This window comes from Zootoca vivipara, chromosome 4 (genome assembly GCF_963506605.1).
Source record: "Zootoca vivipara chromosome 4, rZooViv1.1, whole genome shotgun sequence".
NCBI lineage: Eukaryota > Metazoa > Chordata > Lepidosauria > Squamata > Lacertidae > Zootoca > Zootoca vivipara.
Genome location: NC_083279.1, coordinates 7,381,387 through 7,397,923, shown reverse-complemented (window position 1 = coordinate 7,397,923; position 16,537 = coordinate 7,381,387). Strand labels below are relative to the sequence as shown.

Below are 16,537 nucleotides of genomic sequence, written 5' to 3'. Positions count from 1 at the left end.
GAGGACCCGTGTGGGTGGGTAGGAAGGAGGTGGAAAAGGTGTTTATGTATGTACCGTTTTTTTTTGTTTTTTTGTATTCTGTAAAATTAATAAAAAGTATGTTTAAAAAAAATAGAATCATATAAAGGAAAATTTGAACTTGGAATAGACAAGATGTACGTTGGCTCTGAATTGAGTTGCTGCTTGTACATTAGTAATTTAACAATTATCTCCATCTTTCTTCTGCTACAAGCAACATTGACCCTGTTTAATAAAAGAATTATAAACAGTGAATAAATGAAAACTCATCTGCAATAAGTAAGAAAATGAAGTTTGCTGAGGAGCAGTAATTGGTTCTTGGATGCCACCAAGGCATTAGCAATCCATCATTCTCTTGGTTTTTGTTTTTAATTTCTAGTCTTTTCAGAACACTGTGTATGGGCCACAGTTTTCTCCTCCTCTTCCTCCTCCTCCTTTTCTGTGCGCCAGTGCATGGGTACATTGATTAAATCACAGTGCAAGTAGAACTCCTGATTTAACTCTGCAATTGAATCAAGATATGAACTGGTGTTTGAGGGTGACCTGAATAAAAAGTACACATAAAGCAAAAACTGCTACAAACAGCACATGTGCTAACTAGAAACACAATAATGATCTTTTCTTTTAACTAAAAATATATATCCCACGCGTCTTTCCTATGAGCCTCTGCCATCACCAGTGCCTCAGTGAAGAAGAAAGGGACGGAACCACACACCTTAGCACTGTTTGTAAGAACATGAGCCTTGCAGAGTCAGTCCAGTGCTGATTCAGTCCAGCTTTCTGTTCTCACAATAGCCGACCAGATGCTCATGGGAAGCCTCACCTCAGCTGTCATTCCCAGTAACTGGCATTCAGAAGCATACTGCCTCCAAGAGTGGAAGTAGAAGAACATAGACAACATAGTAATTGATATCCACCATGACTGTGTCCAGTTCTCTTTTGAAGCCATTCAAGTCAGTGGCCAGCACTCCTTCTTGTGCAAGCATTTTGGCCTCTGTCTGTCTCAAGAGACAATGGAAGTGTGTGCCACCAGGGGTAAAGTCAAGTCATTGGAGAATTACAGAGCCTTCTGCGACTATAGAGAGCTATATGGGAGAGACATGTTTTATTGCAGCTGGGGCATGTGAAGGTGCCTGGTTTTGCTGGTGCAGATGCACCCTTGTATTTCTTCTCTCTAGTCTCCTTCCAGCAGTCATTCCTCCTCTGGTCATTGCTGTGGATACACGACCTCACTGTCTCTCTCAAGAGTTTCAGTGGTTTTTGCTCAATGTGATTGCATCAATGTCAGTTGCTGCTTTGGAAGAATTGAGGGTGGCTGGTTGGAGTTAGTTAGAAATGTGAAAATATGATAGTGGGTAAAAAGCCAGTATTTTCATCCAACTTCATTCTTTTGTGTATGTGTACTCTGGGAGCACTGTTGGCATTAAATCAAACACTCTTTAGTTGTTTGTAGTAAGTTTTGAGCATTATGTATTAGAAAGGACAAGAGCAGAAGATGTCTGCAAGGCTTACCTTTTGTGAACATGCCTAAGCTGGGTTTTTGTCAGAATGTTGATATGGATTCGAATAACAAATAACTACTTAGAATGTGTTGCAGAGCTTTTACAAAAGCAATGATCCCCCCCCCAGATAATAAGATGCCGTATTACCCTCAAAAGAATATAACCAGTCAACTAGCTGATCAGACTGAAGTGTTGCGAGAAAAAAAAAAGGTCAAGCAAGTGTTTTGCAGTGGCTGGAAATTGGCAGGTTGCAAGAGAATTTTTACCGAAAGGCATCAGGAAAATGACTGACTAAACTCAATGGGTTTCTAATCAATCTACCTTGTCTTATCTAAAGAGGTTTAGAAGATATTGTGTTAGATATCTGTTAGAAGAGATTATCAAATTCCTGCAATGTAGAACTCAGTGAACTGCAAAGAATAGGGTTTAAAAGTTCTAGTCAGTTAGGAGCCCATTGTTAGGAACTGGCATTTCTGAGAAGCCCTCATTCTTATTTTCTTAAAAATGCACCTTGTTCTGAATAAATCTGAAGTTGTAACCCACTGTACAGTGGCTATTCTTTTCAGTTGTGTTACTGATACAAAATATCAAAATGGTTAAATGATTTCTACCCCAACATATACAGTAAATCGAAACTTTTCATATCAAGATCTAACAAACTTTAAAAAGTGTTAATCTAAAAATTGTTAATATAATCATGTGATTTCTGGCCAGATACATCTAGGATTGCCCTGTAAACAAGACATTGCCCAGTACCAAACCAAATGCTCATTAAGAGATGAAACCTAGGTCAGTACACTCAATAATTAGGCCCATCACATGCAGAATAAAACTTCAGATAAATTAACCTCATTTGACATGTACGTAAAACCTACATGTTAAGAAACAGCTTTAAATACATTTTTAAGTGGAACATTCTACCATGCCTCAATCCTATCTAAAACCAAGTCTATTTTGATTTGATTTTTAAAATACAGGTAATTTACCAACTAAATATAGGGCCAGACTTTGAAAAGCAGCCCAGATTTGCTATCTTCATCCATAGGTGCAAATTGAGCTACTGCTTCAGAATTTTTCAGAATACACAATTCTGAACCCCAATAAATTTTTTGGGGGGAGAAATGCTTGCCATGGTGGGTGAGGCTTCCTTTCCATCAATCTCCCCACCTCCCCTTCAGTGGGCTTTTTAAAAAAGCACTTTAAATGTGTATCTGTCTTCACCCTTTACTATTTAATGAATTTACAGTCTATCCACACTATCTTGTTTTAAGCTAAACAAAGTTTAATCTGAGTGAACCTATTGAAATTAATGCCCCCAATTTATTCATATTCATTAATTTAAATAGATCTATGCTTAGTAAAAATTAGTTGAATACAACCCATACATAGGATTGTGTTGAATACCAGATTACCAGATTATCTCATGAAAAGATCTTTATCTTTCAACATCTCTTCTGCTTATCTTTCCTTGAGTGTTTTGTTTTTAACATTTTGTCCATATTTTCCTGCCATTATCTTATAATAGCCATGCCTCCTCTGTTGATAAACAAGTTGATTTGCATTGGTTATGCACAGCAACGAAGAATTTCATTGTCCTTGAATCATTCAACATCTGCAACAACTGCTTTCTCAGTGCAGAAGAATTCAGTGTGAACATGTTGCAATAAATTGATGCATTTTGTTTCTTGGTTTAAAAACTGGATTCTCATGCTTTTGTTTCAACGACTTTCATCCCATTTAATGATCAAGCATAGGATTTGGTGAAATGTTTACAATGGTGCCACATTGAGAATGGATGAAGGCATCCATGGAATTCCTGTCTGCACAATGTGATCATTCTCAATATTTTGTCCAAGCCCAAACAGAATGATTCTTATTCTTCTTTAATAGAATATCTAATTCTATTAAAGTAATTCTAGCACTCAGTAAACTCTTCCGCTTGCATTTACTATGTACAAAATGACCAATTGCTTGGTAAAGGTAAAACAACACATTATATTAAATGTGTGGCTGTTAGCACTTTTGGAGAGCTGCATGTTTCTTCTTTTCCACCATTAAACTCTAGATTAACCCATGTCCTCCTGAAATTGTGTTGCTATGCTTTCCTATGACACGTAATTGGCTGCTGGTGACAGGGAATGCTGTCGAACACACAACATTGTGATGTCAGGACATGTGAGTTGTGTCTTAGACAGGGGGTGGGGGATACACTGTTCTTTCCGTTGATTGAAAAATTTTCAGATAGATGCAGATACATTCTTGTATTACTTATTTCTGAGCAAGCTATTTACTCAACTCCCCCGAGGATACATAGCGTGGAAGGGAAGTTTATGACAGAGCTAGGGCAGCAGCTAATTAAATTTTAGTTATTCCATGTAACACTTTGGGAAGATGAAATGTACAGGGGCGGGAGCCCAGTATTTGTTTTGCTGGCTTCTTGAACCAACATTAGAGGTTAATTTACTGTGTAGGAGATGTTTCTAGCATCAGCCATGTTTTCTAAATTTATCTGTCACAGAAGGTGCGTTGTGACTACTCTAGAGTAACGATTCCCCACACCGTTGCCTTTTCATGCTTTTATTATGTGCAGTCTATTTACAGTGCTAGAGCTGTACAGGATACATGTTTTCAGTCTCACACAGAACCCTGGAATGGGGGTCCCCACGTTTTCTTCCAACATAAGAGACGGGGCATTCCAAATCTCCTCCCCCGTTTCCGCCTGCGTAATTCCGGAACCGGAGGGAGGCAGGCTCTCCTTTCCATGTTTTCCTTCTCCCCCTCTTCCCTCTCTCTCTCTTCCTGTCTACCTTGCAGCAGAGGCTCCGCCATCCTGCCGGAGCCCTGTCCCCTACTTCCTCCTTCCCCACTGGACTCTTCCCCCTCGCCGCTGATGCTGGTGCTGGGGGAGGAGCTACTACTCCTCAGGATGGGAGGGGGGCTTCTGTACCTTTTGTCCCTTACATTATCTAAGGCAGATAGTAAAACAAGTTATCAATTTTGACTATTTTCTGAGAAAATGTGTATGCTTTTGTTATTGTGGCTCTTATTTTTAAAGTTAATACAAGGATTGACATTTGCTCCAAGGTCGCCTTTCTGGATATATCAGAACGAAATAAATTTCATTTGGTAGAGAGTGTTTCCCTTTGGCACATAATGGTAAGCTGTGGTCTAAAACAAACCATGAGTTATCTGCCACAGATACGGTAACAAGTGTGCTTGTTCTCTCCCTATGCCTTGCCAGGATGAAGTGTTAGTTTAATTCGGTACTACATGTCAACCATGGTTTGTTTCCCCCAAACATACTACAAGTGCTGGTTTCCACATAATCCGAAGATAGTATTCTAGTTTGTTTCCTTCCAGCATGGCGGCGGCGGCGGGGGTGGTGGTGGTGGTGGTGGTGGTGGGGTGGTGGTGGTGGGGTGGGGCGCAAATGCAACTGAACAGCATAAACCATGGTTTATGGTTTATCATAATGACAATCACACTTTACATTGTGGGTGCCCTTTGTGGGATCGTGCGTGGTGCTACAGTTCCCAGGGAGCTTACTGGCAAACGGGCTGGCTTGCCTTTCAGTGTTAATTTTTGGAGGTTCACACCCAGCCTCAGTAATCAAGTTTCTTGCTGGGAGGTGGGGCCAACCCCATTTATAAATAGGGGGTGAAGCCAACAATAGCCAGGCAGTCCGCTCTGGATATTCACCTTCCCTACCCTCCCTTTGTTTAATGTTTCTTGTTTGCAGGTTAACCTTTTCTTCCTGTTTAGTGGGTGCTGCTACGGTCTGACTGGTTGCTGTTGAAGGACTGGGAAGAAATTTTCCTGCATTGGCAGGTTTTGTCTTCCCTGTAGCAATTCGTCACAGCTCTGGCGGTTATGGCCTTGGGTGGAATCCTTAATCTCTTCTTCCATATGGGAGTGTGTGTGAAGTGGTGACTCACCCCCCTTGACGGCGATTCCAGAATCCCCCTCTTAAAGGGATTATATATATGGGTGTCACTGGCCATACACTGAAAGGTTGTCAGTGAACTACCCTGTGTGTGGGGATATGGGCTTGGCTCCCTACTACACTTATGTCTTGCAGAGACCCCCTGATGAGCCCCAGTTCCCCCCGGCTGGGGGGCTGGGAGGGATACACGCCCAAGGCCTAAGCCAAGGTCTTCGTGCATTCGGAAGTGTAATAAAGTTGTGGCCTAATTGTAATTCCATATAATGTTGTCAGAGTCTTTTTCCTTTCTTGTGATCCCTGGGGGCTGGGGCTGTCGCCGCCTGGTCACGCAATGTGTAAACCAGGTTAGTATGTTTGACATGAATTTGATACCTGGAAGTTCAAGTCTCTGCTTAGTCCTTAATTCAGTGTCTGAACTTTTATTTTCACTGTATACCCCATACACACCATACAGAGCCTGTGTGACTCGGTGGACAGAGCATGTTGAAGATAGACTGGGGAAATACATATTCAAACCCTGCTTAGCCTTGACGTTCATAGTGCATCCCCCATCCCAAGTCCTATTCATGTCACTGAAGCTTGTGCAAGCAGAACTCTCCGAGAGTTGGGCTATAAGGAATGGGATGTCATTACTAAATCACAACTCATATAATTCACAGATTTTAGCTGACCTAGAAAACCACGCACTTTTTAAAGATGACCTGGAATGTCAGAAGCTGATTCTGGAAGCCATGAAATATCATCTCCTGCCAGAAAGACGGACCCTTATGCAAAGCCCAAGAACTAAACCAAGAAAATCCACAGTTGGGACCCTGTATGCAGTTGGAGGAATGGACAACAACAAAGGTACTAATTAACAGTTATTGATTTGATAAAGACGGTTGGCAAAATAGTCCCCATCCCCTATGTCTCCCTAGGAGTGTCTGGATCCTTCATGCAGAAAAAAATCTACAATGTAAATTGTATTGTGGGCTAAACGGTAAAATCTCTTTTAATCTCAATAAATAATTTAGTAGTTTAATAGAAAGGGGAGAATACTGATTGCTCTTCCATCAGGTGTTTCAATCTGCTTCATTGTTCTAGAAGAAGAAACACCAAGGGATTTAGCTGGGTCACCATATATATATATATATATATATATATATATATATATATATATATATATATATATATGTGTGTGTGTGTGTGTGTGTGTGTGTGTGTGTGTGTGTGTAATAATGTCAGACACACTGTGATTGAAAAGGTGGGGAGGAGAAAGAAATCCTAGATGCAAAGCCCTAGGTTATCTCAGCTCTCAATGAATCATTGTCTGGAGGTGAACACAGGGAAAAGAAAACTTTAAAATAACCCAAGCAGGAAATTCAACTATAAAAAAATCAGACAGTATAGTAATGGGAAGAGATAAAAGCTGATTTACTGAAACATTAATTTCAAACATCCTATTTTTAATCTTACGATTAAATCTAAAACTATCAAACAAATGAGATTTTGATAAACACATAAACTGGATGTCCTGTGGGTATAGGACGAGTTACAAAAAATATACTTCCCCCTTAGTATTTGTACAGGTGGACAAATATTCATAGATCTGTGGCATCAAACACAAAGCATTCCTTCTTAATTGTCAAGACCAGTGGTTCCCAACAGGTGGTCCGCGGACCCCCAGGGGTCCGCAAGCTATGCCAGAGGGGTCCGCAAGATGCTATTAGAATTAAAAATATATTAAATATATTTCGTATGATAACAGATTTTTTGTTTTGGCCGCTTCCTGCATGAGCAGAGTCTAGCGCAAAACTAGAATTAGATAGAGGCAGTAGTTCTGCTGTATGCCGTTAGGTGGCGCTTTACAAACACTACTGTTTTGCAAAGAGGCAGCACGCACATTCTACTAACGCTCACCTCCCCAAGATGCTTTGCGCGCGTCGGCTTCATTTGTGCGCTACTGCGCAGGTACCCTGTCTTCTCCATTCCCCTCCCTCCTCCCTGGCGCGCACTGCCTCTTTGCAAAACAGTAGTGTTTGTAAACAAAGCGTTGTTTTTCGTGGAAGCTACAGTTTGCGTAGTTAAAAATGGACCGTTGGTTACAAAGTGGTTCGTTAAAACGACAAAGGCCTACAGATGAAGAGGAAGATAATGCATTTGATGTTCAAGCAAGTAAGTCAGTGACTCTTGAACCGATCTTGTCAGTGTCCATTGAACCTAAATCGTCGGCGTCCCTTGAACCTAACCCTTCCAAGATCAGTGTTAAGCTTACTGGAAAAATTAGATTAGGAATTAGATTTAGGATTAGGAATTAATGGGGGTCCTTGTCACAATAGCGGCACGATGAGGGGTCCTCGAGAAAATTTTGTTGGGAACCCCTGGTCAAGACATATGTGGGCAACATCCAATGATGTCTGTCCGCTTCCTCAGTGGGACTAATGGTTTCTCTTCTCCCCATTTAGCCCTCAAATATGCTCTGGAGGCTCCTTCAAATCCCAACCTTTATCTTTAATCAGTTTTCCTTTATCCATAAGTGTGCACAAAGGGAGTAGAATTTTGTTCCTGTTAACTTCATGATGATGGCATTCAGGAAGAGAAAAGACAGATTGCAAAAGTTACTCACTATTAGGTACTACAAAGAGCTACAAAAGAATGGTTGAGATGACAACGGTGTATGATGTGTCAAGGTCTTAAGTTTGCTAGGAAGCAGTAGCAGAACCTCAGATTTATTAAGTGACCAGCCTGGGCATGTTTGCATTGCTAGAAATTTGTCCTGCCTGTGGTCTTAAGAATAAAATAAAGAAAGTGGCCTTGTACCAAGTCATACTCTGGGTCCATCTCCTTCAGTATTGTTGGCCATAGTAGTGGTTCTCTTGGGTTTCAGGCAAGACTTCTTCCCTAAAGACCAGGGATTGAACTTGGGACCCCAAAGGTCGAGTCAAACTTCATGGAGTCCTTCTTGGCTGAGCCAACCTAAGCAGAGGTGAAACAATGTTTTGAGTCACACCACACTTTTACTGGCTTACCTGGCTCAGGGATGCCAGGTCACATGACTGAGTTGTATGCTTTTAGGATCCAGCCTGAGACCCTCCTCTCTGCCCCCCCCCCCCGCCATGCCTCCAAGACACCCACTTTTTCAAGGCTTAATCTGGTTTAGGTCTGCTCAGCTAGCAGGGTGCCAGCTTAGTTGGGATGGGGGAGATCGTGTCCTCACTTAAAGAGGGCACGTGTTGCAGTGAGACCTGGAGACCGACCTCCTGTGTTGTGGGTGGGTAAGATTGGTCAGCCACAACACCTGATTGGTAGGTCCCTTGATGTTGGGTTCAATCTGGCCAATGGGGCGCAGTCCAAATGGATCGAGGGACCTATTTATACCCCTGCACGTGACCCAGAGCTTCCTCTTTCAGTGCGTGCATTCGGAACACCCACCTCTCCCTACTTTCAGGGCTTTTGTGCTTGACCTTGCTATGCCCTCATGTGTCATCTGTCGTTGGGACAGGTGCATGGCAGGAATTTTCCCCACTTGGCTGATTGGCTGTTGCCATTTGGGTTTCGCCTGCCGTGTAGGAAATCGTCACAACTTGTAAGGTTTTGGATAGGCACTCGTTTAGGTGATAGGGATGGGAGAACGCTCTCGCCATCCCTATGTGAAGGGTATTCCGTTAAAGGAACCCAGGGACTCAAATGGTTTGGTCAACCCCTGTGAGGGGGTTGTGCCCGTGCCTGAGTCCAGGGGGACATCTGGATGGTGGACGTAGCCTGTTCCCGGCTTTCCGCCTATCTAGGTGTTCACCCTTGGCTGACCTATGCTGGTGCCCTGGGTCAGCGCTACCTGCAAGGGTGCAGGAAGCTAGTCGAACCAGAGCATATGCAACCACTCACTTTCTGTAATCATTAAAGTTGTGTCCTAAATTCTGCCAACTAAAATTTGAGTCAAGTGAACTTATTTAGGGGGAAGGTCTCTGGGTCTGAACACGCAAATACGCTGTTGTATCACCGGCTGGGCTGGAAACCTCCTGGCTCAGCCAGAGATCTTCTGGATCCTCACTCTGCTCATTCCAGTGGATCTTGCTATAGAATTGCTACTTAAGCCTGCATAGGACTGCAGCCTTAAAATAGTGTACTGGTGACAATTCATTTCTAGCACAATATTACGTGTTGTGATTTGCTGACACAGCTCTTGGTGCTCAAGCTGCTGATCGAGCTAAAAGTTGAGGAGCATGTTGCACATGGATGTTTTAATTATGTGTGGGAGTGTTCCATAAACTTTCATTTTGCCATTAATTATAGAAGATTTCAAGGTCTATCTTACCTTCTATCTTATCAGATATCAACCCTGTTCTCTATAACAGATAAAACATTGAGCAAACGTTGAACAAACTACCAAACATTGAATGGTTGTCACCCAGAGAACTCAGTAGTAGTGTAACTCAGAAATACAATAAATGTAAGAACTGGGTGGCACACTCCTTGCTCTGATAGGTGTGATGTTAGAGACACTGCTTTAATAGACAGAGCAGCATGTGGATTTTAGCTCTCCAATTGCTCTCTAGAGTGAACCATTTTATACAGAACATGAAAGAGAACCTAATTAGCTCTTTATAACTTCATATAATAGCCACTTTTTTGCTATGAAAGTTTATCACAGCAAGCCATTCTTTATGCTAGTTTATAGTTCTAAAGAAAAGCTAATTAATTTAACCACTTTCACATGTGGCCACTCCACTGGCGGTCTCAGTGTGGTCCAACATCAAAAAACGCTCTACACCAGGTCAAGAAGGTTATGGATTCACCAGATGGAGTATTGATGCTCGAGGGATGAGTGGAAAAACAACAAAAAGCAGAGAGAAATCTAGGATGATAAGCATAAAGAATGTAAGTTGGAGAGGGACTTCCCACTGTCAGCAGGTGGTTTTAAGTGGGAGAACAGGATGTCTTTCTAGAGTAAAGCAATGGAGGTTTGATCCTTTGTCATCCATTTTGACTGCATAATGCAACCATTTGAATTCCACAGAATGTGGTTTATCCTCGTCACATGGAAGAGAGAAAGAAACGGAATGGGGAACTTCTTCCTTCAGCCCCCTGATGAGATAATAATCATGATGGAAAACTAACATTTTGCTATTATTTGAAAATAATTTTGCTCTCTGAAATCAGTCTGTGTGGATACTTCCTCTGCATTTTTGCAAATGGAAAAGTGAATTTCAAAATATTAATCTTGCAAAAGGCATGTTGATCTCTTGAGTGAATCTTTATGTAGTGGCGTGGGTTTCAGGTGTTGTTCTCTAGTTGAGCAAGTAAGGCTACGTTCTTAAACCCACTTCCTTGAGAATAAGCCCCAATGAACTCAGTGAGACTGTTTCTGAGTATACAGGTTTTGCTGTAAACCAGGCACGTCCAACAGGTAGAATGTGATCTACCGGTAGATCACTGGACATCTGTGGTAGATCACTGGTAGATCACTGTCTCACCCCAAAGAAACTCAACTTTGGCTCCCCTAAGAAAAGCTCAACATTATTGCCCTGCACCCCCCCCCCCCAAAATGGGGCTTTCTTCCTCCCTAAAAACTCAAGAAAAGCTCAATATCTTTGACCTGAACCCCACAAAAGGGGGTAGATCACTGCCAGCCTTTAACTCCATGAGTAGATCACAGTCTCTTGAGAGTTGGCCACCCCTGCTGTAAACGTACAGTTTTTTCCATATATTTATTTATTTAAAACATTTGACCCCCAACCTTCAGTTCATGTCCCAAGGATGCTGGTGATAATGCTTGTTGTGCAATCCCAAATGACAGTTTGAAAGTGAAAATCCTATGTTTATGCTCATATTTCATGAAAAATGATATATTTCTGTTAATGCACCATGAGTTTTGCTAAAAATTCATGAGTTACAAATTTGAGTGGAAACCTCTGCAGCTGGATAAACTACCTATCCACAATCCGTGTGTGTGCGCGCACACGTGCGCGTGCACGTAGATATTCATGGATATTCAGGTGGCATAGCAAGCCAAAAATTCAGTGAAATAAGGCACCACCTGGATATAGATACTGTATAGATGCTACATATTTTTTAAATTAATTTATTTCAGTGGTTTTTATGGGACAAGAAGAGGGGCTGCAGTCAGGAGAATCACTGTGAGAGCATGCTTGCCTAACCTAGTCCAGTTTCGGGGGGGGGGGCACCAGTCTGCAATGCAAGCAAGTATACTGCCCCCATTTGCTTGTCCTGCTTTCTGAGCCAATGCTTACAACAGGTTTGGAATTTCTACAGAACATGCAACTGCTGGTTCTAATGGCGTAGAACCAGGAACATATTCTGTTGCTATTAAAAATAATTTCCATCACATTAACTCATACTGGGGGGAAAAAGAGATTTTCTCACACCCTCTTTGGTACTGATCCACTCTGATGTCTCACTATAAGCTGTGCACTCAGCAAGGCTGGTGCTTTACAATGTAGAACTCACTTCAATGGTCAAATGTTCCTTAAGCCAAACAATAACAAACATACTAATGATGGAATACTTAAAGGTTAAGATTACTGGAAATGCATGCTAGGGTTTATTAAACACCGTTTTCCATTTTAAAATGCAAATCAGCATGTTCCTCAGGAGTTTGGCGAACCCAAACAGGAAAAGGAAGTTCGTTTTTTCAGCTCTACTTTTGCATTCTAGGGTGCAGTGTTGGGGTGCAGAGATTGGATTCTGAAATGCCTTCAGGGTGAATCTCTTTACAGTTACTGTTGCATTGTACCACCTGAAACTATCAAGAAGAACAAGAAATTGAAGTCTACAGCTATAGGCTCTGTAAATCATTTTTTTCTTCTTGAAGCTCTTTCTGCTGATTCTGCTCCTGCTGAAGTTGCTGCTGACATATACCTTTGACCATTTTGTTCAAGATTTAGAGATGTTGCTTTGAGTAGGTGCAAACTGATGACCTTGGCCTAGTGATCTGCAACAGTATGTGTTGAAATAAAAAGATATCTATTGAGGTGGAACGAATGTGATTGAACTGGGTTATTGACACAGATATCAAGGAGAATTTATTCAGAGGAAGGAAAGAACCTAGGCAGCAGGAAAAAAAGGAAGATTGCTGCTTTCTCTTTCTGCTTGCTTGTTAAGGCAGATTTCAGAGGATATGTCAAAGTTATGCAAATAATGGTTTAATTGTACTTTTTAGTTGAAAATGGACACAACAATTTTCTGATGTGTACATTGACTAGACTGAAATACTGCATGTGGTTCATTCTAGAATGGTATTTTTTTAAAAAAAAAAATCCCCAAACTCTGGAGTACTAGCTTTCCTTTTGGAATCAGCAAGTGGTAGACTGCAACATATACAGTATATATTTTTTTTGGTAATGCCTGTCAATTTTTGGGTGAACTATATATAATTTTAGACCACCCTTGGGGAACGAGGAATACAGGGGCAAAATTGGGATTTGTGAAACCCCACTGATGAACTTCACTCGTCCAGGGGTGGACAGTCTGTTGTCAAGGCACAATTTGCATTCCCATGGTCCCAGACAGAAATGTGTGTTTTTCGTGGGGAGCAGGCTGAACCCCTATTATAGCAAGCACTAGAATGTCATGTTGTTTAATGCTTTGTTTTCTGTGCCAAATATTTAATTTATAGTGCAAACCAATCGATTCCTCAAAAACATTCTTCCTCTGGGCACTTTATAATTTATTATAATTACGTTTGGTGCAGCTTACCTGATAGTTGTGAGGGGGGCATGTGGGTTGCATGTGTCTCCCCCCCCCCCGGAGCATTTCCTCAGTGTTCAGCGTCCTCTCCAGGACCATATGTTTCCTGACCTGAAAAGCCCTGTGTGAGAAGTTATATCGCTCAACCTCTTAACCACTTTGAAAGTAAGGAATGCACATTAAAAACCCTGCATCTCGCCCATGAGAATTGTGCTGGACATTTCTCTCCCCTTTCATAACTTCTTCAAATGCCATTTCATTCATTGTAAACTGAAGAAGAATTTTTGGCACAGTACTCATGAAAACACACTAGCTATGCAAAACTCACAAAACTACAATTAACAGTTGTTTGGTAATTTTTAAAGGCAAAAAAATAGCACTGTACACTTAGCACAGACTGAGATACTTTCAACCATTTGAAAATGCATGCCGTGTTAATCTACTTTGCAATAGCAAAAAACAGCTCTGCAAGTGTTTGTACTTAGTTATTTCTAATTAGTGAATTAATTCATTTATATCAGTTTAAGTTTTGAATTAAGGACTGTGGGAAAAAACCCACCTTAAGATAATTGAATGCAGAAATTAGTTCATATTTCTTGTAGCTGAGCAAATTAGAATGGAATTTAATATATCCAGTTGGGCATCCACACTATTATTGTTCTGTTACACTGGGATTCAAATTACATCTCTTTTTTATTAAAAACTTTAGCTTTGACAAAGTTTATTTTCATTTGTATCACTGCAGTTTATTTGCTAAAGAACATTTATTCATTCATATGTGTGTGTGTGTGTGTGTGTGTGTGTGTATATATATATTGAAGAATAACTTTTTCATCATACTATGAGGAGATAGATTAGAAACATTTAATTGCAAACTATAATGAATGCAGCTTTCTCTGCAGGGGCAATTAGTGGTTGCAAAGGAGGCATGACTTGGATGTGCAAGTGTGAAAACAAAGCAGAAAAGGGAGTTAAGTTGATGCTAGTAATCTTTCCTTTAGAGTATTTTAAATTCAGCTCATTTAGACATCCTCTCCACAAAAATATGGAATGCATTATTTTATTTTCTACCGATTGAGGCTGTGACTAGACTCAGAGCTCTGCTTGTATTACATTTAAATTGTGGGAAGTGAAGCAACATAGCTTATTTCTGCACAAGTTGGAGGAGCTATGGCAGGATAGAAAGTAGATAAAGAAGTAAAGAAGAATCATTTGATTTTAGTATCAAACAAAAGTCCAAATCAGACAAACAAATATGGTGAAAAGAAAGATACAGCCCCCCAAGAACCAACCCCACTTGACCAACAGGGAGGATTCTGTTACCGCAGAAAAGCACACCCTATTAAATCGATTTTGGTCATTGCATTCTCCAGCCCAAATCGAAATTCTGGATAGACTGGATACACTTAGAAGCAGACTGGTTAAAAAGGCTGATCATACCGAGACACTGGAGGGTCCTCATTTGTGGCCAATGTCCCCCAAGTGTCTAGTGGGTAAGAGGACAGTGGGAGGCTCGTTTTAATGCATAAACCCGGATCTCCAATCGCAGCCCCCTCTGGTGTATGAAAAGGCAGGACCAAACCAGGTTGTGATATCCCCAAATGCATGGATCAGTTGCCTCAAGCTGTCCCCAAATGAAATAGCCACACACCCCAACTTCAAACCCCACCCCCAAGATGTCAAGAGCAGAAGAAAACCAATCCTATACTAAGCAGATCTCCACTGATAGAGCAAACGGGAGTGGTTTTTTTTAGACACAATAGGGATGCTGGACAGAGTGGAAATGTTGAATGTACATTACGGAGGAACAGGGAACTAAAGCTGCTGTCCTGGAATATTGCAGGCTGGCATGCAAAGAAAAACAACCAACAACTAATGTCATACTTCAAGCAATTGTATATAATTTTTCTTCAGGAAACTTGGCATAGCCAGTCCATTCTGCTTAGCGGCTATAGCAGCCACACCCTACCTGCCACCCCATCCCTAATGGAGGCCTTGTCAGTTTTATCTCCACGGAGCTAGAACATTCTATAAAAGCCTTACCAAGGTGTAACTCCCTAGCAATGGCAGTCTTACTCAACCTCAAGAGAGAAGCTTTGTTGCTGGTAAATGTATATCTGCCCCCCAGCCAAAAAAAATCTGTAACTAAGGCCAACTGGGCAGAGTTAGAGGCCTTTTTAGAGCTTCTTGAATCCACATATCCTAGTATCCCCAATCATCATCAGCAGAGATTTTAACGCCTGAATGGGAACAGAGGATAACAACCTATATAGACAATATAATCAGTTCCAGGATCACGACAGCGTCCCAGACATAGGCGTCACACGTCTCTCCAAAGATAGAAGATGTAACTTCTCTGGCCTTTGCCTAGCCTAGGCTGCAAAGAGGAGGGAATTGTTGATTTTAAACGGCAACATAGAGGGGGACCGCCCAGGCGAGTACACCCACTTTTCAAAGGGGGTGGTGGAAGCGTTATACATTATATTCTAATCTCAAGATTTGCCCACAGTTTTGTTTCAAAGTTTCAAGTGGATCATAATACTGAGAGTGACCATCTCCCATTGACTGTAGCGCTCGAAGGCCCGCCTCTTAACAAGCTCATGGCCAATCTATATTATACCCCCACTGTTAATTTGGGTATACCCGCACCCAGGAGGATCAAATGCACCCCCATACTCAACGCAGAGCTTACCCACCTCCTTCACTCAGAGGACATGCAGACTATTTACCCTGTCATTGTGTCAACTATACGTCTTACTAAGACGGAATTACAAACAATTATTAAGGGGGGGGGGACAAAAAGCTGAGAGAACCGCCTGGCAGAGCTTGGTTAAGGCCTCAAATGAGAAAGATACAACTTGTTTTTGGCACACCATTTTGGGACTGCTGGACCAGGAGTGTAATGGATTCATTTGTGCTGTTGAACCAAAGAGTGGAAGAATATTTTCAATCCTTGTTCCACGATGAGGAAGTTCAGTACAAGTCAAGCGTACATATAGAGGATTTACCACAACAGCCATCAGTTTCTGTAGAGGAGGTCGTGGATTTAATTCAGGCATCCCCAGACTTCGGCCCTCCAGATGTTTTGGACTACAATTCCCATAATCCCTGACCACTGGTTCTGTTAGCTAGGGATCATGGGAGTTGTAGGCGAAAACATCTGGAGGGCCGCAGTTTGGGGATGCCTGATTTAATTGCACAACTTAAAATCAACAAAGCCCCTGGCATAGATTGTATTCCACCAGAACTTTTGAAGGACAACATCGGCTGGCGTCAATATTCTCCTATGTTGATTTGACAGGCTTATTTTCTGACTGTTGGGCTGAGGTGATAATTATTCCAATTTACAAGAAGGGCCCCATGTCGGACCCAGCAAACTATAGACCCA

General features: G+C 41.6%; 1 protein-coding gene across 1 annotated transcript in view; it reads left to right on the top strand.

Moving 5' to 3' along the window:
• The window catches only part of KLHL1 (kelch like family member 1), a 141,427-nt gene that overhangs the window by 87,209 nt on the left and 37,681 nt on the right, over window positions 1–16,537 (top strand). The window contains exon 6 of the mRNA XM_035116455.2: window positions 6,123–6,309. Within this exon, the coding sequence (XP_034972346.2) occupies window positions 6,123–6,309 (187 nt within the window). The remainder of the gene's footprint in view (window positions 1–6,122; window positions 6,310–16,537) is intronic.